The sequence below is a fragment of the Chinchilla lanigera genome, unplaced genomic scaffold (assembly GCF_000276665.1).
Source record: "Chinchilla lanigera isolate Chin_1 unplaced genomic scaffold, ChiLan1.0 scaffold00041, whole genome shotgun sequence".
Classification (NCBI taxonomy): Eukaryota; Metazoa; Chordata; class Mammalia; order Rodentia; family Chinchillidae; genus Chinchilla; species Chinchilla lanigera.
The window spans coordinates 7,211,768-7,238,684 of record NW_004955442.1 but is presented as its reverse complement, the minus strand read 5'-3'; the positions used below and the strand labels follow the sequence as shown (position 1 = coordinate 7,238,684).

Here is a 26,917-nt window from a genome sequence, read left to right as displayed (position 1 = left end):
CCTGGGCTCTCTGCACCTCTGCCTGTTCTTTTCTTAAATGGGGAACACACATTTCTCATTGAGCCATTAGAAGGTCTAAGAAAAGGTTGGGCATCCGCAGAGCACCCGGAGCAGTTGCTGGATCTGGAGTCTTTGGGCTGGAGCTGAGGACAAGGCAGGTGACAGCAGCGCAGCCCACCGCTCCCCCGAGGGTATGGCAATGTGCAGCACGCGTGGCCTCCTCTTCCCGGGCCACCCAGCACCCGCTGTGATTGATGTGTGGGAGGCCAGGCACAAGTGCTTCTCGCATCTGCCCTTTGTGCAGTTTGCACTTTGCACTGGAATCCGGACCTTAGCAGCTCCAGTCAAAGGCTTGGTACAGGCCTGGCAATGCAGCTCAGAGACATCATTTACCAAAAGAAATAAAGGCTCCACGTACAGTAGAGAGGGCTCGGGGGCACCCTCTACTGGTGGATAGCTTTCACAGCCACCCACTATCCCCTTCCCTTGCTTGCAGTCAGCCCCAGCAAGCCAGCCCACACACCTTTGGATTCTGCCAGTTTTATTTCTCAGTTGAAAACTCCATAGAAAAGCCTGCTCCTGAAAAGAAAGTGGAAAACTTGGAACACACCCAGGTAGCCAAGTCCCCTTGAAAAGAGGGCTCTCCCAGCCCCAAAGCATTTACTTCTAGGCTTCTGATGGAAGGGTCTAAGACCATGGGTTCCCCTCAAGGGAACTCGGGGTTTACAGGGCCCTGGAGCGGGCAGGGGAAGCCAGTGCCAAGCAGCGGGGAGAGCCCTGCTTTGTGTCTACCCAGGGTGGCCAGCCCAAGGCTCGGCTGCGGAAATTGCTGTTGAATGAGTGTACGGATCTTGGCAGGCGCAGGGAGGCCTCCTGTGCAGAGGTCGGACCCCTGGGCAGCTGCCCCCTAGGGAAGATGGGCATCATCCAAGCTAGTGGGGAGCACGGGGGCTGGGGGCGGCAGGCAGAGCCCTCAGCTCTCCTTTCCTGTGTCCAGATTGCATGCAGTTCTGCTTAGGGTCCTCTGCATTTCCCGCCAACTGCTCTGTCCCAGCCAAGAGCCTTGACCTTGTTGCACAGCCGGGATCCAGGTGGAAGGTGAAGGCGCTGAAATCTGTGGCAGCTTGCTGTTGGCTCAGACAAACCTCAGACTGTAAGGAAAAGAGAAGGAGGGCTGTGCCAGGGGCCCAGACGACAGAACCCGCTGTCTCCTGGAATCCTGCCGGGCCCTCATAGAAGGACAGCTCCCGCCCGCCCCTGCCTACCCCCTGCGCGTTGGGTAAGTACTGCAGACCTAGCTGGAGGGCTCTCTGCACCTAGAGGTCAGGGAGGCACCAGGCCCAGCCCTCTGGGACACCGAACACTGAACAAGCAGCTGTGGGCACTGGGAGACAGCAAAGACCAAGACAGCTCCCAGCAGAGGGGCAGCTGGGCCTCAGCTCCCTAGGAGCACAAAGGGCACCCCTCCCAAGGTGGGGAGGAAGGAAATCCCGGGATGTTACCGGGCTAAATCCTCAAGTACAGGAGGCGCCCAGTCAGGACAGCAGTGCAGATATTTGGGCGGTTCCAGAACATCTGTGACCTCCAAATTATTCCTCTCCACTTTCATTTGTTTTGAGTTTTTTTGTTGTTGTGTTGTTTTGATTTTTGAGACAAGGTCTCACAATGTAGTTCAAGCTAGCCTTACTGTGTAGCCCAAGCTAGTCTCGAACATGGGACAACCCTCCTGCCTCAGCCTCCTGAGTACTAGGGTTACAGGCATGTGCCATCATGCCCAGCTCCTTGCCACTTTTAGAAAAAGCCTGCCCTGAGGGAGGGCCTCCAGCGAACGGGAAATCACGGGCGGGGAGTGCCTGTCTTCCGGCTGGCTCACTTCCTGCCTCGTAGGCCCCCGGAGGGAGGGCCCCAGGCGCACTGGGAGCCATGCGGCCACGAGCGCTGTTGCGCGCCGGCCTTCAGGCCAGCTACCGCTGCTCAATTGAGAACTATCATGACACAGAGAAACAATGACACAACTGGCCCACCATGCACCGGCTGCAGATGCCCAGGACATGTGTGAATCATTCAAACATGGAAAAACCCCTGGGAATACATGCTATACAACGGGCCACTCTTGCTCCTGCCATTGAGAACCAGAAAGGTCTAGAGTCAGCAGAGGACCAGCTGCTGAACAAGGACTCAGAGAACATGAGAATGCAGACTAAGCCTGAGGGGTCAGAGGTCCTGTGCACTGGGGTCATGAGAGCCGCTCGGAAGCTGTAAACCAGGAGGACCTTGCACAATACCTGCAGAGACTCCCTGGAAGCCATTCTTCCCCTGACAGTACAGGCTGTGGTGGAGCACCGGAGAAGTCTGCAACAGGATTCCTGCTGCCTGTGCTGACAGCTGGGGAGAGGACGCTAACTGGTTGTGGAGTCCCAATGCGATGGGAGGCTGGAGAGAAAAACGCTACAAAAAATGGCTTTGGCCCCAAACGGCTCACTTGATTTTTGACAACCCTTAGGCTGTAGCTACTTGTTAGATCCTTCTTGTGTATCTCTGTTTTCCTGAGAAACCACTTTGAAGATACCACCATGTATTACAGCAGTCATTGATATTTTCCTACTAATCTATCCATAACTAATGTTTGTATTGTTCCTATCCTATTTCATAAATGGATGCGGGTTTATTATTATATGTTTCCTACAACAACCATTGAGAATAGTTAATGATTATTCAATAGGTTACTCATGTATAGTTCTATTTATTTTCTTTCGAAGATACCTAAGTAGAGTACAACAACTATTGATAATCTCCTACCTCTTTTGTCTGTAACTCACTATTATTTGTCTATTTGTTTTCCTGAGAAACTATCTTGTAGATAACAATATGTAAAACAATAACCATTGATAATTTCCTACCACTTTGTCTGTAATTTGGTAAGCCCCCTCATTATTGTTATCCTTCTTTAAACTTTGTTTTTTTTTTTTTGGTTTTTCTCCGGTACCAGGAACTGAACTCATGACCTTGCACTTGCCAGGCAGGCACTTTGCCGCTGAGCTAAATCCCCAGCCCCTTGTTATCCTTCTTTTACTCTTTAAAATAAAATTTAAAAAAAGAAAAAGAAAAAGCCAGCCCTGCCCCCAGCATCTCAGGCTTCCAGAAAGCAGAGACCCTCTGCAGACCCTCTTACACTCTCACCACCATCAGGGGAGTTCTGTGGGTTTTTCCTGGGCAGTCTTCTGTACCTTAGCTCTCTTTTTGGCCGTAGTGCATAGATGGGGTCAGCAATTCAACACACTGTGGCTGCAGTGACATGGACATCTGTGTCTCGTTCCTGATTTTAATGTCTCACCGTCTAGGGTGACATTCAAGGGTATGCACACACCAGCACCCCAGGTTACCAGTTTACAGAGGTTCCAAGCCCTTATTTGATAACAGAACTGTTTAAAATTTAGGCATTAGGGAATTTTATTAAACATGTTTCCTGACATCTTTTTTTAGGGGGAGTATTTGAGATTGAACCTGGGCCTTGCACATGCTAGACAAGCACTCTAACACTAGGTCCATCCCAGCCCTGTTTTACTTTGAGACTGGCCTTGAACTTGCAATTTTCCTGCCTCAGCCTCTGAAGTAGCTGGGATTATAGGCATGTTCCTCCATACCCAACATGTTATCTATTTTTGTTTGTTTGTTTTGTTTTTTGAGACAGGCTCTTACTATGTAGTTCAGGCTGGCCTTGAACATGCAGCAATCCACCTGCCTTGGCCTTCCAAGTGCTGGGATTATAGGTGTTTACCATGATGCATGGCTCTACTTTGGGTTTTTATCAGATCTGTTTCATTTGGAATAATTTCCAGTTCTCTGCCAGAGTCTACCATCTGTGTCTGTGTTATGTTTTATGTCTGTGTGTCCCCTCCAAAGCCTCATGCGACCATGGGGCAGGCTATTAGAGTTAAATGATTGTGGGTGTGAGAGCTACACCCGCCCTGCGGTGGATAGTTTGCATATATATGTAAGGGAGAGGAAAAGAGTGCTTGAGGACATTCCTCCCCCATTCCACCCTGGTGTGTGCTTGCAGTTTAGCTGTGTTCTGCCGCCCTGAGCTGTAGCTCTTTGCCATGTGCCACTCTGCCTTGTAATCTGCCAAGTACAGACTGAAACCTCCACAAACTGTAAGCAGAAATAAACCTTTCCTTCCTTAATTTTGGGCGTCAGGTATTTTGTCCCAGCAGCAAGAAAAAAGTAACCAAGACAATCTGATAAACCCAGGCTGTGCACCCCTGGGGTGTTTACTGTCCGTTTCTTTACGAGCCTCTGTTTAGAATTAGCTCAGTGCTAATCGCATCACCCTGCCTAGCATAGAACAGGTGCTCAGTAAATATACTTTTAATTAATTTTTTGCCAACAGCACAAGTTTATTCAGTGGCCAAAAAATGGAGAATTGGGAGCCTAGCTTACATATCAATTTCTTTTAAATAAATGTTTAATTGTAGTAAAATACAAGTAACATAAAATTTAGCATCTTCACCATGTCTCAGTACACAGCGCTGCGGTGTGACACGCATTCATCGTTGCCATCAGCCGGTCTCTAGAACTCTGTGTCTCACAACACTGGAGATCTGGACCCATCAAGCAACCTATTTCTGTCTCCCCCAGGGCTGGGGGCCACCTGAGTCTGACTCCGAGTACCTCAAGTGCATGGAATCATATGGTATTTGTGCTCTTGTCCCCTGAGCAGAAGTCCTCAAGTTCATCCTTATGGTAGCATGTGTTAGAACTGTTTTCGTGCTGAGTAATACTCCATCGCTAACCCTAACCCACAATTTGTTTGTGTTCATCCCTTCATGGACATGTGGGTTGCTCCCACCTTTTGGCTACTGCAGGTGTCTTAGTTACTTTTCTTGTTGCTGTGACAAAATACCTGACACCCACAGTTAAAGGAGGAAGGGTTTATTTAGCTCACAGTTTGTAGAGGTTTCAGTCCATAATTGGCTGACTCCAAGGCAGGGGGTAACCGTTCACGGTGGCAGAAGACAGTAAAAGCAACAGGGGAGCTTCACAGTGTCTTTGTGCCCCTTAGGTCTCATCCAGACGGCTGGGATTAAGATGGCACCAAACCAGTCTGATTAGTCATCACACACGCTAGATCCAGCCACCTCTGAAAGCCCTGCCTCCGACCTCATGAGGCTGTAGGGGGCGTCTAGACACAAGCCGTAACAGTGGGTAACGCTGCTACAAGTGTGTATGAGACCCTCCCTCCCTTCCCTTCCTCCTTTTTCCTCCCCTTTTTCCTCCCCCACCCCTTTCCTCCCCTTCCTCTCCCCCTCCCCCCCCATATATAAGTAAAATTGCTGGCTCACATGGTAATTCTATTTTTAAATTCTTTCCAAATGGCCACACTAATTTCCCTAGTGGTCCTGCTATCTTATGTTCCAGCCACCAGGTCACGAGTGTTGCACTTTCTCCACCACCCCCTTACTAATTCTCGTTATTTCCTGTTTTGATTATTGCCCCCCCCCAGTGGGCTTCTAATTGTAGTCCTGTAAGAGGAAGTAATGCCGAGCATCTTCCCATGGCTTCCTGGCCGTTTATTCATTTATTTTTGGAGACCCGTGTCTTGAAGTCCTTTGGGCCGTTGTGAACCGGGTTGGTTTGGTTTCTGTGGTAGTTGCATTGTTGGAGTTTTTTCTTAATATCTTCTAGCTAACACCCCCCGCCCCAGGATGCATGGTTTGCGGCGTTTCCTCCCATCCACTTGCCTGTTCACTCCGATGGTGCCCTTGATACAGTTGCATTGGTCGGTTTTTTTCCTTTCGTTGCCTCTGCCTTTGGTGTCATATCCAAGAAATCCTTGTCAAATCCAATGGCATGAAGCTTTTGCCCTGTGTTTTCTTCTAAGAATTTTAGCTCAGGCGTTTAGGTCTTTGATCCACTTTGAGTTAATTTTTGCATACGGTATGGGCTAATTTCACTCTTTCTTGCCGGATATCTGATTTTCCCAACACTATTTGTTGAAAACTCCTTTGACGGTCTCAGTGAAGGTTTATCTCTGGCCTCTGTTCTACCCCATCGGTCTAAATGGTCTCTTTATGCCAATACACATTTTTATTACTGTAGCTTTGTAATAAGGTTTGAAACTGGGAAGTATGAAATTTCCAATGGTGTTTTTTCTCAAAATTGTTTTGGTTGTTTTGGGCCTCTCGTGATTTCATCTGAATTTCAGGGTGAATTTTTCTGTCATTGCAGAGCAGCTGGGATATTGCTAGAAGGCATGAAACCTGTAGGTCTGGGTTATATTACATCTTAATAATCCGTACAATGAGCTACCGTGACATTTGTGTCTTCAATTTTTCAGCAATAATTTTTAGTTTTCCTTTTTTGTTTTGTGGTGCTGGGGATCAAACCCAGGGCCTGGTGCATGCAAAGAACTCTGCCAGTGAGCCACATCCCCAGCTCCTGTAGTTTTCTATGTACAAATCTTTGGTCTCCTTGTTATGTTCATAAGCATTTTATTCTTCCTGATGCTATTGTAAAAGGAATTATTTCCCTAATTTCCTTTTTGGATTATTTATTATTAGTGTATAGAAACACACTGATTTTGTGTATTGTTTTGTCTCCTAAAACTTTGAAACTTTATGTATTAGCTTTTAACAGTTTTTTTGTGGACTATTTAGGGTTTTCTGCATATGTCGTTTGCGTAGTGATAATTTTCTTTCCAGTTTGGATGATTCCTTTTTTTTTTTTCTTGTTTTCTCTCAAGAAATACTAGGACTTCTAGTAGTACATTCAATTAAAGTATTATGTTAATAACTGTCTTATTCTTGAATTTTGAGGGAAATTTTTCAGTCTTTTGTCATTGAATATGTTAGTTATGAGTTTTGCATTTAAGGTTTTTATTGTACTGAGGTAGTTTCCTTCATTTGCACCTTAAGGTTTTTTTTGAGGCAAGGTCTCATTATGTCGCCTAGGGTGGCCTTGAATTCATGATCTTCTGCCTCAGCCTCCCAAGTGCTGGGATTACAAGCATATGCCCCTATGCCCAGTGCGAGGTAATGAATTCTGATAAATGCTTTTTCTGGCTCAGTGGGATAGTCATCTTTTTTCCTCCTTCATTTAATTAATGTGATATGTTATAGTGATTTTTGTATGTTGAATCATTCTTACATTCCAGGAATAAAGCCCACTTGATAATGTTATAAAAATCCTCTTATTGTGCTGTTGAGTTCTTTGCTAGTAATTCATTGAGAAGGTTTATATCTATACTTTTATATCTTTGTCTGGCTTTGGTATTGGGTAACACTAACCTTAGAGGATGAATCTGGAAGATTCCTAGTTTAGTCAGGTGTGGTGGCACATGCCTATAATCCCAGCACTTGGGAGGCTGAGGCAGGAGGATCACTGCAAGTTCAAGGACAGCCTGGGCTACATAGTGAGTTCAGGACCAGGCTGAAGTACATAGCGAGACCCTTTCTCAAAAATACAAAAGGGAAAATAAAAAAAGATCATAGCTCCTCAATTTTTCGGAAGTACTTGAGGAGGATTGGTATTGATTCTTTAAACATTTGGTAAAATTCACCAGTGAACTCCTTGGGTTCTGGGCTTTTCTTTGCTGCCAGGTTTTTGGTCCCAGGTTTACTCTCCATGGCATTTACAGGTCTATTCAGATTTTCTTTCCTTCAGTCTTAGTAAACTGGGTGTTTCTAAGACTCTATCCATCCATCTAGGGCGTCCATACAATAATACATCATTCATAATCTCCTTTTCATCTGTAAAATCAGTAACACCCCCCTTTCCGTTTCTGATTCCAGTTGAGTCTTCTTTCTTGTACTAGTCAGTCTAGCCGACAGTCTGTCAGTTTTGTTGACCTTTTCCGTTTCTTTCCCATTCCCCTCCCCTCCCTTCGGCCCCTCCTGCCCTCCCCATTCACACACGCTTTGTTTCCATTTTTCCTCCTTTCCAATCACTTTACTTTTTACTTCTCCCTTCTTTCCTTTCCCCCTCCCCCTATTTGTTGATATTTTCAAAGAACTGTATCTTGATTTTACTTTTTTCTATTGTTTTTCTATTTCCTGTTCATTTATTTTTGCTCTAATCTTTATTATTTCCTTCCTTCTACTAGCTTCAGGTTTAGTTTTTCCTCTTCGCTAATATCTTCAGGTGTAAAGTTAGGTTGTTGGCATGGAGTCTTCTTTTTGAGTACAAGCATTTAATAAATTTACCTTTGAAGTAATTCCCAGCAGGAAGGGACTTACTCTTGCCACTTTGTTGGCTGTAGGTCTTAACAGCTTCTCTGTCTGATGTTCAGTGGATCTTTTTTGTACTGGATATACTTTAACCCCCCTCTCACTTCTTTGGTATACAGTCTATGGATATTTTCTTTGTGGTTACCATGGGGATTACATTAAACATCCTAAAGTTATAAGAATTGATTTTTAAGCTAATAAAATTTGAGTTCAATTGTATAATATACTCCTTTACAACTCTGCCCCTCAACTTTATTATTGAGGTCAAAAATGAGATCTCTGTTGTCTGCCCATTATCATGGATTTATAGTGATTTCTACACTTTTGTCTTTTAAATGCTATAAAAGATTTAATAGAATTTTGAGCCAAGATTATAATAATACCCATCTTTAGCTCTGTCCATAGAATTACCTTTATAGGACAACTTTGTGTTCTCATATAGCAGCAGATCTCTGTCTAATGCCTTTTAGTTTTGAAGAATTTTCTTTAGCATATCTTGTAATCTAGCATATCTAGATGTAATGAATCCTCAGCTTTAATCTGGGAATGTTTTACTTTTGCCAGATAATTTTTGATCAGCAATCTTTTTTTTTGTACTGGCACTCCAACTCACGACCTTGCGCTTGCCAGGCAGGCACTTGTGCCGCTGAGCTGTATCCCCAAATCTTTTTCTTCCTTCAGCACTTTGTTTGGGGCAGGGTCTCACTATGTAGTTCAGGCTGGCCTTGAACTCACAGTGATCCTCCTGCCTCAGCCTCTCAAGTGCTGGGATTATAGGTGTGTACCATCATACCTGTTTTATCTTTAAATGTCTCATCTTATTGCCTACAAGGTTTTTGCTGAGAAATTCACTGACATTATTATAGAATCTGTCTTCTGTGTGATAAGTCAATTTTCTCTTGCTGATTTCAAGTCTTGGGCTGGGGATATAGCTCAGCGGCACAGTTCCTGCCTGGTAAGTGGGAGGTTGTGCATTTGAGTCCTGGTACCAAAAAAAAAAAGTGTTTAACTTTTGACAGTTTGAGTATAATGAATCTCAGTTTAGGTTGCTGGGTTTATCCTACTTGGAGTTTCAGAAGTTTTCTCTTCATAAAGCTGTCTGCCTCTTTTTCTGTTCTTCTGAGTCCCGTAAGATATCTATTGGTCCACTTAGTGCTGTGTGGTAAATGCCTTAGTTTCTGCATTTTTGTTCTTTTCTCCTTTTGCATTTCAAACGACTTCATTTCAAATTTAATAATTTCCAGTGACTGTCTTCAAGTTCTTTGGTTCTTTTAAATCTGCTGTTGAACTCTAGTCTTTCAATTCGCTATTTTTCGGCTCCAGAATTGTCTTATTCTCTCCTTTTCTTTACTCTCATTGTTCACACATCATTTTCCTGATTTTGTGTAGTTGTCTCTGTGTTCACTTTCTGCTCGCTAAGCATGTACAATACCAGGTAGTTACGTGAAAGCTCTTGTCAAGTAACTCAGCGCCTGGCGTTTCTTTAGGGTTGGTTTCTGGAGATTTACTTTGTTCCTTTGAGCAGGCCTTGTCTCCCTGTTTCTTCGATGAGTACTGGGCATTTGAAAAGACAGCTACCCCTTCTAGTCTTTGCAGACTTCCTCTGTCTAGGGAAAGATGTTCACTAACCCTTGTGAGGTCTTCTTGGACCTTTTCCGGAGGCCTGGGGATGCCGTCCCTCATTTAAATGTGTTTTCACTGCAGATGTCATCGTACTAGGAGCCTCGTGCCACCTTCTTCTCAAGAACTTGGATGCTGCGTCATATTCCTCTGCCCCTGATCCTTTCCCCTGGTCACCTGCAGTGCTGTGGCCCCCTGCAGCTCTCTTGCAGTGCCACCCACCGCTGCTTCCAGAAACCTCCAACCTGAAATGTAAACTCTGCCGCTGCTGTCAGCCGAACTCCAAGGCAGACAGGACATAAACAGGCCTCCCGTGTGGCCGGGACATAGCAGAACACACTGCAGTCAAGTTCACTCTTCTCCTTCCACCAGAGAAGGGAGCAGCTGGGGTTCGGGCGGCTCCTTTGAGACTGCACTGGGGTGGGGTAGGGCCACGTAGGAATTCATTTAATTGCTGCTGCTGAACTGCTTTCTAGCATTTCCCCAAAGCTACACCGGTTCACATAGTGTTTTCTATTCTGTGTTTCTGTGGTGCGGCGAGGGCCTGGTACTTCCTCGTCAACATCTTGCTGATGCCACTCTGTCTTCCCTTGGATTTTGACCAAGATGTTTTCAATATGCCACGTTCTGTACCTTGTCCAGTGTTATTAGCTATCCCACCAGAAGGGCTGGTTTTTGTTTGGTTGGGGTTTTTTTTTGTCTTTTTTTTGAGACAGGGTCTCGCTATGCAGTTCAGGCTGGCCTTGAGCTCACTTTGTAGCCCAGGCTGGTCTCAAACTTGCAACGATCCTCCTGCCTCAGCCTCCCAAGTGCTGGGATTACAGCCATGCGCCAACATGCCCGGCTAGGAGGGCTGTTTTGAATTACCTTGTCCAAATGACCTCTTCAGAATGGTGGTGTTAATACAGAGATTCCTCATTTCATGACTGCTCGGACGCAAGACAGGGCATGCTGTTTGGACTTACAACACATCTTTTTTTTTTTGGTACAGTTCTGTACATCTTGTTTATAGAGCCTCAGTGTCTTTTGTTGTACAGTACACCTCGTTTATACAGTACTGTGAATTTTGCTGTCCATTCTTTTCCGTTCTTTTGTTTTTTTTTTTTTTTTTCCTTTCCGTTCTTGCTTTTGGGGTTTTTCCAATTAAAGGCAAATTCTTCAGTTCGGGTTTTCTTTTTTTTGAATATTGTCATGTACATAGCATATAATTCCTCATTTAGTGACCAATTCATTCAATGAGGCAGTCACAAAAAGCAGAACCTGGTCGTTAAACAAGGAATGTCTGTATCATCTTTGTACTGCAGCAATTAATCCCAGTTGGCTATGATAATGTGTTAGTTTTTGTCTGCTAGTCTTAACACACTGAGTTTGTTTACTAATGTACTTGTGATATCTGAGCTCAGCATTTATACGTGGAATATCTCTGCTCAGGTGGGCCGGTGTCTTCTAGTTTTCCTCTCTGGCATTATCCTTGTAGGGTTCTGGTGTGCCAGGATAACAGTAACTGAATTAAAATGAGTGAGGTTTCATTTTGCTATTATCAAACAGTTTTGCAACTTGTTATAAAGCTATCTGGGCCTGGTGTTGTATTTTTAATTTCTTTGTTTTTGAGACAGGCTCTCGCTATGTAGTTCAGGCTGACCTGGTACTTTTATGTAGCCCAGGTCGGTCTCAAACTCATTGTAATCCTCCTGCCTCAGCCTCCCGAGTGCTGAGATTATAGGCATGTGTCACCATGTCCAGCTTTATTTCTAATTTTTAATAACTTTTTATTTGGAAATATACTTTCACAAGAATTTGCACAGTAGTACAGAAAGGTGCAGTGTATCCTTCATCCTGGTTTCCCTGAGTCCCCCATAATTACATTCCATAAATATATTGCAGTAGCAAAGCCCAGAAATTGGCATTGGTACAGCACATGTGTGTGGTTCTGTGACATCGTGTCACACGTAGAGATTGTTACCGCTACTATGAACAAGACACAGACAGGGCTCGTCCTGTACCAGAGGCCTCCCCTGCTGCCCTCCCTTGTTAGACCCGTGTCCCACCATCCCTGACCCCGGCAACCACCAGTTTGTCATTTCCAGAGTGTTGCATAACTAAAATCAGGCAGCAACTTTTGTGATTGGCTGTTTTCAAGACTGCACTTAAGATCCCCACAAACTGTTGCTTGACTGAAAAACTTAAACCTTTTAATGCTAAGTAGTAAGGAGTCCACGGTATGGATGTCAGAGTTTGTGGGATCATCCACCTATTGTGGAGTATTATGGTTGCTTCTAGGTTTGGGCTACTCCAGGTAATGGTGCTATAAATTATCATGTGTAGGTTTTTGTTTGAAGATAAACTGTAATTTCTCTGAGATGATTATTTAAGTGCATACCAGCTGCATCAAAAGTAGTGTATTCAGCCAGGCATGGTGGTGTGTGCCCGTAATTCCAGCACTTGGGAGCCTGAGGCCAGCTGGAACCACATAGATCCCATCTCACCGCCCGCCCACCCCCGACACACAAAATATTCTTCAGCTTAAGAAACTACGAGCGTGGCTACACCATTTTACATTCCTGCTAGCAATGTTGTCCTGTCAGCATTTGGTGTTGTCACTGTTTATTATTTTAACTGTTCTAATAGGTGAGTAGTGTTAAACTCTTTTTCACATGCTTTAAGAGAAGTTTGCAAACCATATATCTTGGGTGAAATGTCTATGTATTTTCCTCATTTTTTTTTTTTTAGACAAGGTTTTGCTATGCAGTTCAGGCTGGACTTGAACTAACTTTGTAGCCAGGCTGGCCTTGAACTCCTGGCGGTCTTCCTGCCTCAGCCTCCTGAGTGCCAGGATTACAAGGGTGCACTATCACCCCTGGCCCATTTTCTATTTAGATTCACTTTTTACTATTAAGTGTTCTACATATTCTAGACGAGTCTTTGGCCAGATGTGCTTTGCAGTTCTTTTCTCTCGGCTTGTAGCTTCCTGATCACATAGTCTCCACAGAGCAAGTTTTTAACTTAGATAAAGTCCAATTTCTTGCTTTTTTTTTTTTTTTTCCTTTCATGAATCATGCTTTGGGTGATGTCTAAGAACCCTTTACAAGCTGGGCCTGTTTTTTTTAGTTATTTTTTAAACTGTAGATTCAGTTTATTTAATAGCTATGAGACTCTTTAGGTTTAGCATTGTCAACTCAGTTTAGACGAGACCAGAGTGGAATCAGTGTCTTCAGATGTGTCCGCAAAGTCTCCTCATCCCTTCTGGACTTCCGTCTTGGACCTGAGGTTTTGACCGTTGCTTGTTCCCGGTGCTTGGTCTCCTTTGGTCATCTCTGTTCCTTTCTCTCCTGTTTCATAAACTTCACTTAATTTCTTCCTTCTGCTTTCCTTGGGTCACCTCAGGGATCGGCCAACTTTTTCTCTCGAGGAGCAGATAGTAAATACTTCCGGCTTTCCAGGCTGTACGGTCTGAGTTGCAAGTACTCGGCGGGCACTGCCCACATGGCAGGAAGCAGCCACACATGGGGCCAAGAGAGGGTCAGGACTGGCAACGGCACTTGCAAAGCCACTGCCAAGAACTTAGTCAGTCTTCGATCCTAAGTGAGAGGTAGACTGGCATAAAGCTGAACTTGATACTTTCTCTGTGAAGGGTTTATTCTGCTCTCTTCTGTCTTTGCTAGAGGGAGATCTCTGCTTGTTCTGCCATGACAGACCTTCCCCTTCTGTGCTCTTGGTAGCCTGTGGGACTCACGGTTCAGCGTTCCTGCAAGGCTGCTTCAATGGGTTTGGAGTCAGTCCTTGTGTCTGGGACTCCTTATGCTTCCTGACTTGAAAGGGCCTTGTCTCAAATACCACATGTTCTCATTCTGGAACTTTTAGGCACGTTGGGTCCTCTCATGCTGTCTTCCCTGTCTCATATTTCCCAGGTCATTACTTTTTCTCTCTGTTTTAAATCTGTTAAGTTTTAAATTTCTGTGAAAATGACTCCTTGCGGTGGTTCTGGGCATTCTGTTTGTCATTCTTCAGTGTTGCTTTTATGTTTTTAATGCTCTCATGCAGCCACTCGTTCTGGTTTCTGGGGGTCTTGGTGGCCGCTGTCCTGCTGTTTGCCACTGTCATTGATGTCTATGCCTGTGACATTGGTGGAAGTGGGTTTCTAGGCATTGAAGGTGGTATTTATTCAACTTCTCTAGTGGCAGGTCTGTGGTTATAGGTTTCCAGGTGACTTTTTTTTTTTTTGAGACAGGATCTCACTATGTAGTCTAGGCTGGCCTCAAATTTATGGCAATCTTCCTGCCTCAGCCTCCACAGTGCTGGGATTATAGGCGTGCGCCACCATGCCTGGATTCCAGGTGATTTTGTAGGATGCTCTAGACACTCAGCATGGGGAGGCTTTGGACTTGTCTCTTCCTGCTAAGTGTTGCTTTGCACATACCTTTAGTGTGGACTCCTGGCTCACTATGGTAATCCAGTGGGCATCCTCCTTCCTTGGCGGGGGCTAAGAAAAAGGAACTCTTTCCCTTTGGGAGGGAAGCAGAGGCCAGACCAGGGCCAGAGTGAGGAGCCACACTTACCACACGGAGGAGGAGGGTCCAGGGGCACAGCTGCCCGAGCGCACAGGTGTATATAGGAAGCCGCCAGGCTGCAGGCGGGTGGCAGCCCCTGGGTGTCATAGGTGTACCGGAGGCAGAGGCTGAGGAATGGGGCAGGGCCCACCTGCCATCGGTGAAGCCCCAGGCACTAACCTCGCTCACTGCATCCTTGCAGGAGCCCAGGGGGTGGGGCAAGGGTCTCTTTTTGACCTGTAGTCCATCCACGTGGCCTCCCACCAGGCTTGACCTTGCACTCACCACCCGGAAGCAGGTCCCCAGGCTGGAGTAGATGTCTTGGAAGAAGGCCTGGCAGGTGGAGCGCTGTCCTGGGCATGCCTGCCGTGTCCTCTCCAGGTCCCTGCAGTGCCCCCCCACCTGGGGGACACACACAAGACTCGGGCCTCCTGCTGCCCATTTCTCTCCAGGCAGACTCCCCCCAGTGCATCAGCTTCAGCAGAGACACAAGAGGGACCCAGTGGGTGCTTCCCGGGTGAGAGTCCCCCTGCCCCTGGGTCTCCACCCCTCATGCCTGCGTCCTGGTGAGACTGAGGCTCACCTGCCAGCCCCTCCAGACTGCAGGCCAGAGTGTACCTGGCAGCATAAGTTCGTCACCTGCCTCATTGTCAGTGCCCAGCAGGCCAGGAGAGACCCCTGCGGGGCAGGACAGATGTGTAGAGAGCACCTGTGTCCCTGCTCCTGCAGGATGTGTGTGTGTGGGAGGAGCCTGGGTATGGCATAATCCCACCCACCCCACACTGGAGGGCCGAACCTGAGGGGAGGAAGAAGGAGAGAAGGGAAGGGTCTGTGTACACCTCTGTGTCCCTTCCTGCCCTTCTCGTGGCATTCATGTGGTCCTTGGACACAAGCTAGTAAAGGGCAGTGAGAGCTGACCTCACTCTGGAGCAGCCTGGGCCTTTGCCAGATCATCTGTAAATGGGATGGGAACTTGTAGGACTAAGAAGTGCAGAGCAGATGTGTTATGCTGAACATAAGGCCAGGGTCATGGCCTTCACTGTTGCCGTCACCCCCGGAGGAGGGACTGTCCTGGCAGGGGGCTAGCCAGTGAGGTTGCTCCCTACTCTGAGCCTCTGGGCTGTGCTCCCCTGGCTGCTTAGGCTGTGGGTCCCAAGGAGCCAGTGGCCCCCACTGTGGCCTGGGGTCTGCTCAGAGCCCGGCCATGGTCCAGGCGGAAGAGGCCCTTCAGGCAGGGCCGATGCCGTGGGACCCAAACCTACCATGGTGCCACAGGCCCAGGGTCAGGCCACAGAAGCCAGCTTGCACATCACAGGAGGCTGAGACGCCGTCCTCACCGGTCAGCTCGATCCTGGGCACATCCCGCCTCATCTTGGCAGGGGACAAATCCAAGTCCGGACAGCTGTCCCCAGCCAGGGAGCAGTCATACAGTCTGTAGGCCTGTGGACCCCTAGGGAGTGAGCCAAACATGCAGCCCTCAAGCTGATGACAAGCCCCAAGTACCACCCCTGGGGGAGGCTCTGTCCCCTCATCACACCCTCTCACGGACCTGCAGGCTGGGTTAGAGGACGAGGGTCGAGTGGTTCAGCTCCACGTGCAGGGCCCTGGGCCCTGAGCCCACCTGGCTCAGCCTCAGAGAGAATGCGTTGTGCGCAAAGCCCTTGGCCAGCAGGAGGCTGCCTCAGTGGGCACTGAGGTCCCGCAGCCAACCATCGAAGGTCACCACGTGCCGGGCGCCGGCCCCCACAGCGTGGTCTGGGGAGAACAGCCAGAGCAGGCCGAGCACCAGATGGCCGGGACCTGGAACTCTAGTCTCCAGTGCCAGTGTCCCCACCTTGAGGGGGACTCCCACCTGCACCAGCCTCAGGCTGACCCCACCCAGATAAACCACTGCTGACCCAGCCTGGGGCTACGTTGCTCTGTAGCAAGAGGCTGGGCTTGTGGCTCAGTCTCACTACACAAGCCACCTGTGTTGCCACCTCTGCTTCATATGGAGGAAACTAAATCCTAGAGAGGTCAGTGGCCTCTTGGGTCACACAGCCAGCCTGAGTAGGACGCAGCCTTCCCCCAGGGTTCCTAGAACCGGCCCCAGTCCCAGGAGAGCCCTTGGCTGCAGGCCCAGCCTGAGCAACAAGTCTGGACTCAATTAGCAGCCTTCCGCTGCAACTGGAGGTCGGCCTTCCGCTTCTCCAGCAGCGGTCTTTGGGGAGGGAGCTGGCCTGGAGCCCTCAGAGCTCTGAACACCCCTCTGCTGGGCAAAGGTCAGGCTCTGTATCCCCAAATGACCTCAGGGAGGCCAGCGACCTCCAGCCCTAGCACAGTGATGCTAAACCTTTGCAGGCTCCTTTGACACTGGCCCTGCAGAAGGAGCGGCTCCCACGGCAGGACTCACACTCCAAGGGGCTCCCCAGCAGGCGGTGGCGGAGCCCGAACCACTCGGCTAGCACGTTGGCCCTGTACAGCTCTTGGAGAGGCTGCAGCAGCTTCTCCTCCACCAGGTAGCTGGTGACCCAGACCGAGTGCAGGAGCTCGTCCACTGCAGGCAACAATGGCAACGTCACCACCACTGAGCAGTTCCTGGAGGGAGCAGGGAGGAGCTGGAGACCCTGAAAGTCAGGCCCGACCTTCCTGTACTGTAGGATGTGACATGAGGGCTCCAAAACAAGGTCAGCAGGGAGCATCATAGGCCCTCTGGGTGGGCCTAGGTGGCTGGCCAGGGAAGCCAAGTGCCCTGCTGTCAGGACCCTGCTGTGTGACCTCATGCTGGGTGGCTGCATGCAAGCCCTGCCGTGGGGGTGTGGACTCTGAGGCCCACATCTGCATGCTGTGTCGTGGGGGAACAGGCAGGGGCTGCAACAATATCCACCATGGAGCTGTGGGTCACTGCGAGTTGTATAGTTTAGGGGAGGCCTGTGGAGCCACCTCAGGATGTAGAATGGGGTCAGGCCGACCTCAGCTCACAGTAGGGAGGGTGGGGCACAGGGAGCAGGTGGCCTCATTTACCTTCTCCCAGGAGGTGCCTGGACCCCTCCCTGCTGCTTGTGTCCCTCCCCCTCCCACCCATCCCCACCCACCCCCTGGTGGCGATGGCTCCTGCTCTCTCACCAGGTGGCCCCTACTCCGAATTTCCACAAGGCCACCTGCAAGTCACCCCTCAACAGCTTTCTGCGCCTTTATCTGGGAGGTGGGCATGTCCCTCTTTTACAGGTGAGGAAACTGAGGCACAGAGCACTGATCCAGGGAAGCCGTAGTTAGAGGCAGACCTGGACTCAAACCAGGATTCCTGGCCCAAGCTCTCCAGTCCCTGGCCTGGCACAGAGATGGGCTCTGCCCTCCTTTCAGGGCCAGTCACTTCTCTCCCAGCACCCAAGGTGCTCAGGAACCCAGGCCTTGGGTGCCGGCTGGCCACTGTCTGTTAGGTGTCCCCGTGGCTTCTCACGCTGAGGCACCTCCAAAGGAGCGCTTGCCTCCCTGCGTCAGGCTAAACAACAGCCCTGACAGACCAGGAGACTGTGACCGTACGTGGCCAAAAGGGCTTTGCGGGTGGGATTAAATTAAGGGTCTAGAGAAGGGGAGGTTGCGGATTATGCAGGTGGGTTGGGACAGTCCGAAGCATCCTCTTAAGAGCAAAGCAGGAGGGGCAGAGGTACTGTGCCCAGGGACGCAGCTCAGTAGTACAGCGCTTGCCCAGCACGCACAAGGCCTGGCTTCAGTCTCCAGCCCTGCAAAAGAAGCTGCTACGCTGCTGGTTTGGAAGACGGAAGAATCACAGGCCAGGGCATACAGTGGCCTCTGGACGCCAGAGGGAGGGAAGGGAAGAGACTCTCTCCTAAACCTCCAGACCGAACGAGCCTTGCTGACACTTCGACTTCACGTGGTGCAGGGACCCTGACTTCAGACCTCCAGAGCTATACGAGAGCAAATGTGTGTTGCTTAAGCCACTGAGATTATGAGAGCTGCTTATAGAAGCAACAGACACCTACCACCCCCCAGGTCCCCTGCAGCCGTGCCCACTTCTGTATGATTTTTCTAGCTGTGGAGCTCAACCCCAGAGCCATCCCTGCCTCCTCTGTTACCACCTCCACCCCCCCAGCAGCACATCCTGCTGGCTTGACCTTGACACCAGGCTGAGTCCAGCCACTTCTACCCTTCCCGGCTGCCACGGCTGCTGAAATAGCCCCTGCCCCCAAGTCTTCCCTCTCCACACAGGGGCCAAAGGAGCTTTTGGGTGTTTTGGTTTTGGTTTGGTTTTAGTTTTTTGAGACAGGGTCTTTCACTTCAGGGCAGTTCCAGCTGGCCTCGAGCTCACTATGTAGCCCGGGCTGGCCTTGGACTTGCAGTGACCCTTCTTCCTCAGCTTCCTGAGTGCTGGGATTGCAGGCACGCATACCATGCCCAATTTTTTTTAAATGAAATCAGAGCACATCCTTTCCCAACTCAAACTGCTTTGTGTGTTCCTCTCTCAGAGGACACCACAGACCTCCCGAAGCCCTGGGCCCCTGGAGCCACAACTCCAGGGTCATCCACTCTCCCTCCAGCACAGTCTGCTCCAGTCCTGCCAGCTCCTTGTTTTCCTCAAGCAGGCCAGCACACGCCTGCCCCAGGGCCTTTGCACTGGCTCTGCCCTCACCCAGAATTCTTGCCTCATCTCCTTCTACCCCCAGCTCCCAGTCTACCTTCTCATTCAAGCCACCCCCGGCTCTGCCAGGGATGGTGCCCCTCAACCCACAGTGCTAACCGCCACTGTCTGTAGCCCCGGCTCCTAACCCAGAGGTCAGGACTGGTGAACTGCTCAGCAGAGCATGGCCAGTCTATGGCCTGGTTCTGGATGGTCTGCAGCCCAGAAGTGTTTTTTATGTATTTAAAGGTATTAAAGATAAACTAGAATATGTACAGTCGCAGAGCCTAAAACTCAACAGGGAGGGCTGCCCACCGTGTCCATCTCATTCATCTGTTTGCAGTGCCCAAAACACTTGCACGAGGACAGTACTCCTAAAGTATCTAAGGAGTGGAGACCGAGCCTTGGTTTCTCCATCTGTAAAATGGGGATTGCAGATGCTTCCGGGGCAGGGCTGTCAGAAGAAGTGAGATCTAGGCGTAGGGGTGTTCAGCACGGTGCCCAGTGTGTGGCAGGGACACAGATGTCACTCCTGCTCCTGGGTTACCTGGCTGAGAAGCGGAGCATGTGCAGCAGGGGCCTGCAGAGCCACCTGAGTGCCCTCGAGAGCGTGACCTTGGCCCAAGGCGGTGCCTGATGGGCAGCCTGGAGTGGGCAGTGAGAGCTGTCAGGGCCACCGTCACCGGCCAGGCCACCCTCCACCCCCCACCCCCTTGCTCTACCTGACCAGCTCCAGGGCTGCCCCATGGGTTCAGCCTCCAACCACCCAGCAGCGTGGGCATCCATGCCTGCAGCCACTGCAGGGCCTCTTCTGCTCACTCCCACCACACTTCGTCCAGGGGCTGCAGCGTCACCTCCAAGTAGGCATCCTTCAGCACGGCCAGGGGCCCTGCAACCAGCTACCACTGCCTGCTGTGAGGTGCCAGGACCCAGCAGGAGGCCCTTGTCCACAGCCTTGCTGCCCAAGCCAAGGACACAGGGCCTTCTCTGGAAGAAGGTGGGCGAGGGCACTGCAGGCCTGAGCGGTGGCCTCTCAAGGGCCCGGTCACAAGGCCGGCGCTTGTCTGGAGCCGGGAGCCTGACTGGAGAGGCCCACGCTGTCCTTGGAATCAAGTGTGAGGGGTCGCCGTGCCCCTGCTGCGTGCAGATGGTGGCTTCACCCGCACACCTGCCTACCTGCTGGAGGCCACAACCTCAGGACCGCTGTGGCCAGCCCTGACCAACGCCCAGGTGCTGCCTCTGCGGGGCGGCCCTGGTGGACAGCGTCTCTCGGGTGTTGTCACGTGGCACTTAGGTGCACCTTATGTGACAGGACTGGGGCCTCCCTGGCATCACCCCAAAACTTTGAGAAGGCCAGAGGCCCGGGACCTCCTGATGTTTCCTAAGCAGGACAGAGGCCTGGAATCCTGCAGCGGTGAACCACAGACAGAGAACTCGGGTGGTGTCTGAGGAAACCACAGCAGCAGGCTTGGAAGAAAGCAGGGGCGGAGGCCATACATCCATGAGGGATGAGGTGTGGGGCCCACATGGCACTGGGCTGCAGGCGCACGGGGGACCCCAGGCCTCCCCCTCACGGTCATGTGTGCAGAGCCCCGGACTCACGCTCCAGCTCAGTCCGCAGCTGCTCCAGCTCCGCTTGCAGCCCCTCCAGGTGGAGCAGCAGGTGGCGGGTCAGCATCAGCTGGGCCCAGCTGCGGCCCCACCAGGTGGCCACCGCCTGGCCGCCCGCCTGCACGGCCCCCAGCCCCACCTGGAACAGTTACAGGAGGAGGCCCGCCATGCTGTCCAGGGCACCCCCCAGCTGCACCTAGGCAGGGAAACCGAGGCAAGAGCAGTGTGAAGGCCCAGGGTACAGAGCACTCCAGACCCTCTCACCCAAGCTAGAGTTCAGGGGCCGAGTGCAGTGCAGTCAGGCCACAGCGGGCTGCCCACGTGCTGCCCTGTTCTGCCCCACGGTCTACCCACCAGCTGCTGGAACCTTCTCGCATAGTCGCCCACGCTTTGGATGTTCTCCTCCAGCCGGGCTTGCACCCGGGACCCAGCTGCTACGATCCTGGACTGTGGGGACAGAGGAACAGGCTGGGGCTCTAGGGCCGCATAGGAAGGAAGAGGACAGGAGGCTGTGAGAGCCAGCTGCAGGGGCCTGGGATGGTGTGGGCCATGCATGGGGACCAGCGGTGCTGGTTTTCTGGGCACGGAGACCCCCGAAGGGCTCAGGGAGCCTGGCAGCTTGGCCCCTGCCTGGGAGAGACCAGCAACAGCCCTCGGCCCCGCCCAGCCCTCTCACCTCCACGAGGTCCAGCAGGGGCCCCGGGCAGCCATGCTTTGCCAGGAGCCTCTGGTTGGCAGCCTGCAGGGCCAGGTGTCCAGGGGCTGAGGGGGTGCTCCCCATCCTGGAGCAGGGCCTCCACCTCAGCTGTCTGCCATGGGCACATGCCCGCACCATGCTCTCCGCTCTGCTCCTTGGGGCCAGGAAGGGACCTGTGCTTGCACCCATGTCTTCTCCATCTGCTCCCAGCGGCCCACTCCTCCTGCACTGCACAGTCTGCTGTAGCTCCCCAGTGATCCAGGCAAAGCCTCAAGGCTTAGAACTTGAACACCTGAAGCTGCACCACCTGAGCTTCCCTGCCCCCTCGAAGCTCCTATCCACCCATCTCCATCAGCTGGACCACACCCTCCCAGGGTCACCAGCTGGACCACACCCTCCCAGGGTCACCAGCCCAACAGTTGCCAGCAGCACAGGCAACTACAGGCACCAGGGTGCTATGGAGTCCTAACGGAGGGTCCTTGGCGTTCTGAGCACCCAACACCCATGGTGGGGCCTGTCCCAGCTGGTTGAGCAGGACCTGGCCACCTTCCACCCACCCCCCTCATGGCCCAGGGTGGCCTGGAGGCAGCTGGGGACCTGAGACACAGACAGCCTCACCGTCTCACCCAGCCTGCCCACGCTTCCCTCCAGCTGGGCCAGGGTTTGGGAAGCCGAGGTGGAGAGCCGACCCTGCAGGGCAACTTGCTGGGCTGTGGGGCCACGGAGCTGCAGGGAACGCAGAGAAAACAGTGGCCACTCTACATCCCTGGGGCACAAGACCCCTGCTCCACCCCGCTGCAGGGTTCAGACTCCACTCCAGGTGCAGAAAGTCCCAGCGAAAAACCTAGGAGAACCTATCAGTCCAGCGGCACCTGCAAAATTCCTGCTGCCCTGGCCGTACTCTAGAGATGGGTTTAATGGTTCTGGGTACCCTGGCTACCACCTAAGTGTCTGATGTTTCCTCCTGCAGCCTGGGCTATCTCGGAATCACTGCAAAGGTCTCAGCAAGTTCAAGGAGACCTTGAATCAGGGCGTCACCTGTCTGGGCCTCAGCTTCACAATCTATACTGTAATGGAGAGCAGTGGTTCTCAAAACATACAAGGATCAGAGTCACCGTGTGTGTGTGTGGGGGGGGCGTATTCCTCAGGCATAGGTTGAAGTCCGAATCCCCTAGGCCTATTTATGTGCTCTCATTTGGAAATAAGTTCTTTGCAGATGTAACTAAGGAAAGATGACGTCATACTGGATGAAGGTGGGCTGTGGCTCGGATGGCTGCTGTCCTGATAAGAAGGCCGTGTGATGGCTGAGGCCGACCGGAACGACAGTGCCCCAGGCCAGCACTGCCAGCAACACCTGAAGCCAGGAGAGGTAAGGAAGCTCTCTCCTCGAGAGCTGCTGCCTCACTGATGATCTTGGTCTTGGGGCGTCCAGAACTGAGACAGAAGTTTCCGTTGTCTGAAGCCCCTACATTGGTGGTAATCTGTCACCGCGCCCCAGGACTCTAACACAGGGACATGGTAGACACACCTTCCCTCTCCAGAGGTCTCCAGGATGGCGGGTGGGGCTGCAGCCCAGGGATCCTCATGGAACCCAGTGGGCCGCCTGATTAGGGGTTGGGGGCGTCTGCCCCGATGGCTGCCACCCGAAGCTCCGCCCCACTCGGCAGTGCTGGGTAAGGACCCTGCGTCTGCTGTGGGGCTGGGTGAAGGACTGCCCTCCCTGCAGCTGTCCCTCGCTGCCCAGGGGCCACCATGTTGTGTGAGAACCGAGCAAGACGGGAGAGACTGCTGTCCTCCCTGTGGGCCCCGAAGCGGGGCGAGTGACCAGGCAGGAGACACCAAGAGGTGCTTGGGACAGCGAGGCTGGAAGAGCGGCCCTCCCCAAGTGCCCGGCATGTGCCAGGCCACAGGGCCCTCGCTCCCAAGCCCGGGGGAAGGGAGGGGCGTCAGGAAGGACACACGAGCACCCACAAAGTGCGGACACTGGGTAGATGTCCGTCTCCGCCGAACACCTCAGACAAGGAGGCCATGTCTGTTCCCAGCCGCCGGGGGAAGACTGAGGCTTGGAGAAGAACAATCAAAAGGTCGAGGTCACCCAGCCAGAGACACAGGCAGGGGATGGCACAGTGACAGACGGCCTACTGTCCCCTGTAATCTGCAGGCAGAAGCCCGGGAAGCCCCTGGGGGAAAGACCCACCCCCGGTACAGATGTACAGACGAGGACAGAGGTCCAGGGAGAGCCCCTCCCGCGGTCCTGCAGTGGGGTGGGGGAACTGCAGGCCAAGGGCTACTGGGGCAGAGGAGCAGGCCAGTCCGTAGCACTCGTGGACTGCTTAGTGGCCGCGTCCTGTGAGGCTCTCTTCTAGTCGACCTACGCGCTAACACTAGTGCTCCAAACAGGAACCTCTCGGGAAGGGAAGAAGGCGTCTTCCTGGAAGAGGCCAGGCTGGGGCATTCAGGCTCTGTCTCTTGGCTATAGCAAGGGCCAGAGCTCAGGGTAATGGAGGAGCTGCTTTGTTGGGTGCAAGGCCTGGCCCAAGAGTTCAGCAGGGAACCCCAGAGTGAAAGTGGCTCTAAACCTGGGGCTGGCCTACAGTTCCGGGGATGATCACTAGATGGCAGGGCAGCCCAGGCAGTGGGTCGGGAGGATCCCGTGGGATGAGAGGGCCTCTTCCCCCGCGCCGTCTCTGGTGCAGTGCTCGCAGACACTCACCTCCAACTCCGCGGAGAAGCTGGTACACGGGGCCTGCTGTGGTTGCAGAGCATCAGGCTGAGGTTCAGGCCAGGGTCCGCGTGTGCAGCGGGGCCCAGCTGCCAGTGGGAATGGAGCAGGAGCTGCCCACAGCCCAGGCTGTGTTCCCCAGAGACAGGAGGGCCTGGTGGGACAGCCCAAGCCGGGGGTCACGGAGCTGCAGGGGTGGCAGCTTCCTCTCCCCACCACTTGGTCCATGAGAACTAGGGCAGCAGCCTGGGGGGTGGCCCGGCCACAGCCCTGCCTTGCCTGGCAGCAGGACAGGCCTCTAAGAAATGCAAATCCAACCTTTTCCCACCACACAGAGCTCAGCTTCCCTGCTTAGGAGAGAAGCCGGGCCGCTGCCAGGCCGGTGCGCTGTGTGTCTCCTCACTGCACCCCACCCCCATGATCCTCACAGACCGCACACACGTCCCTGCCCAGGGCCCAGCTCCTGCCTTAACCTGCCCTTCCCGAGACCTGACCCCGGGCCACACGGCTCCTGCCGGTTCTGTGTCCTCCACCCCGACTGCTCCGTGCCCCACCTGGAGCAGGGAGCTATCGTGTTCCCACCGCCGCAGCTGCTCTCCGGCTCCCGTGACGGAGCCCAGCAGTAAGAGGCTGTGGCACACGCGGCCGGAACGCTGTCTCTGCCCCTTCACGGCACAGGGCCGGGTGGACGGAGGGGTGGAAGGGCAGAGGGGAGGGAGAGGGGACAGACAGGTGGAAGGGTAGGAACATGGTGGGAAGACCCATGGGGGAGGGGAGAGGAGGGAGGATGGATGGGCAGAATTAGCTAGCACAGCCAGGAAGAGCGCAGGAGGAAGGTCCCAGTGACTCCCCATCCACACAGCACCACGGCTCTCATTTCTGCACCCCTGTATGGCATCTGCTCATCCTCAGGCCCCCTACGCACCGGGACACGGGAAGCCCAAAGAGACGGGCCCTGCCCAGGTACCTGGCGCTTCCCTCAGGCCCTGCCCTCTGCAGGTGCTGTGCCCCCACTTCCAGAGGTCCCTGTCCCTCTGGCGCCCCCTTCCCCAGGGGGCATTCACCCCGGGCAGGTCACACAGCCCCGGTGGAGGGCGTGGCACAGCCAGTGTGTGCAGTCTGTCTCCACTTCTCCCCGGAGGCTCTGCTGGCCACAGGAGGCCGGGAGGATGTGCTCAAGTGTGGCCTTCACACAGACTTTATCTGGTTGCGGTGGCTGATGCCCCTAAAATGAAGGGAGGCCACGGGGCAGGGCTTGTGAGAGGGTGTCCGTGCCAGCTGTCGAGGGGACCCTACAGTGGCAGAGCCAGAATCCCCGTGCAGGGGCCTGTCACAGCTGCTGCCAGGACTCCAGGAAGGACTGCGCTGGGATACCAAGGGCAGGGCCCAAGAGTCTCAGGAACCTGGGTAGGGGGTCCAGGAGGAAGGAGGGCCTTCAGGGTCAGTTTTCCTCATTTCTCGGTGGCCTGGTTCCTGTCCCTGGCTCTGCAGAACACCCATCACCGTGACTGGGAACCTCAGATGGGCGGAGGTGCTGGGGGGAAGCCTGGTCCCAAGGCCTCCGAGCCCCAATGCCCCACCTCAGAATCCTTGCCCTCTGCTCCCGGCGCTGGTCTGAGGGCTTACTGTGTGCTGCGTGCCTGCTTTACTCCCCAGAGTGCTCGCTACAGTCCCCTGGGAAAGGACAGTGCGCCCACTTTATAGATAAGAAAACTGAGGCTCGGCATAGAAATGAGAGCCCGGGCCGCACAGTGTGGCTGGCACGGAAGCCCCGGACCCTGGGGCCGCTGAGCCGCACTTTCTGCACAGTGGAGCCCCAGCTTCTTGGCTCACCTCATACGTCACGTTCTGCTGCACCCGGTGTCGGCCCCAGGCCAGATCCAGCAACCCACTGAACAGGGTGGGCTGTGTGCAAAGGCCCCACAGGCCCGGAGGGTGCCCAGGCCCCAGGGTGCTCGGAGCTGGCCGGGAGGAAGAGGGGTGTGAGCAAGGCCAGCAGAGAGGCTGGGAGCCAGGTGGCCCTGGGGGTGGCCGGGCTGTCAGCAGGTACATACCTGCCCCAGAGAGGCGGCCAGGCAGCCATCCCAGGCTGTGCTGAGCACCGAGCACCTGTGGGCCCAGGTGAGCTTCAAGGTCCCAGGCCAACTGCACCTGCCTGGAGTTGGGGAGGCTGTGGAGGTGCAGAAGCTCACCCCTGTCCCTGAGAGGAACTAGGGCATGGGGGACCTGCTCTGGTGTCAGGCTCTGCGAGAGGCCAGGGCCCCCCAGATGGACGAGCAGGTGCATTTGGAAGAAAATGCCCCAGCTGCACTTTTAGAGCCTGAACCCAGGCAAGCTCCTTGCCCTGTGAGGCCCCTCGTCGCCCCGTCACCTAACCTCACCTCCCACAGCTCTGTCCTTTCCTTATCGCTGACTCTGCTGCATCTTTCCTGGCTTCCTGCTTTTTCTGAAATGGCCCAGCTTTCCAGCTGCAGGACCTTTGCACCTGCCATCCTCCAGCTCCACACAGCCGTTCCTTTGCACCCCCAGGTCTGATGAGCCATCTCCCAACCCCAGGGACCCGCACTGACCACTGGCCCAGCAGGTCAGACCCTCAGTGTCCTCTTGGCTTGTTTCGTGGTGCTTATTGCAACTCTGAGTGTTTCATTTTCTCATCTGCTTGAGTTCTGCCTGCTTTGCCTGGCCTGCTGTTACCCACTTCACAGATGCAAAACCTGGCTCAGAGAAGCAGTGTGTACTGCCAAGGCCACCAGCCAGGTGGGGGGTCCAGCTTCCCCGCCTGCCCTGCCCAGCCCAAGGTGCCCGTGGAGCAGGGAACCGTGTAAAGCAGCTTGGAGGTCCAGCAGGAAATGGTTCCCGTGTTAGGCACAAGATCAT

At 52.8% G+C, this 26,917-nt stretch overlaps 1 protein-coding gene across 1 annotated transcript; it reads right to left on the bottom strand.

The window, feature by feature from the left end:
- LOC102005516 lies at positions 1–26,917 on the bottom strand. Its single transcript, XM_013517646.1, has 9 exons — positions 26,910–26,917; positions 26,095–26,149; positions 25,874–25,945; positions 25,337–25,443; positions 24,535–24,578; positions 24,032–24,194; positions 15,655–15,842; positions 14,678–14,794; positions 1–1,151 (listed from the first exon to the last, which is right to left on the bottom strand). Exons 1-9 carry the CDS (start codon positions 26,915–26,917, stop codon positions 1,147–1,149), a joined length of 759 nt encoding a protein of 252 aa, XP_013373100.1. The 3' UTR covers positions 1–1,146.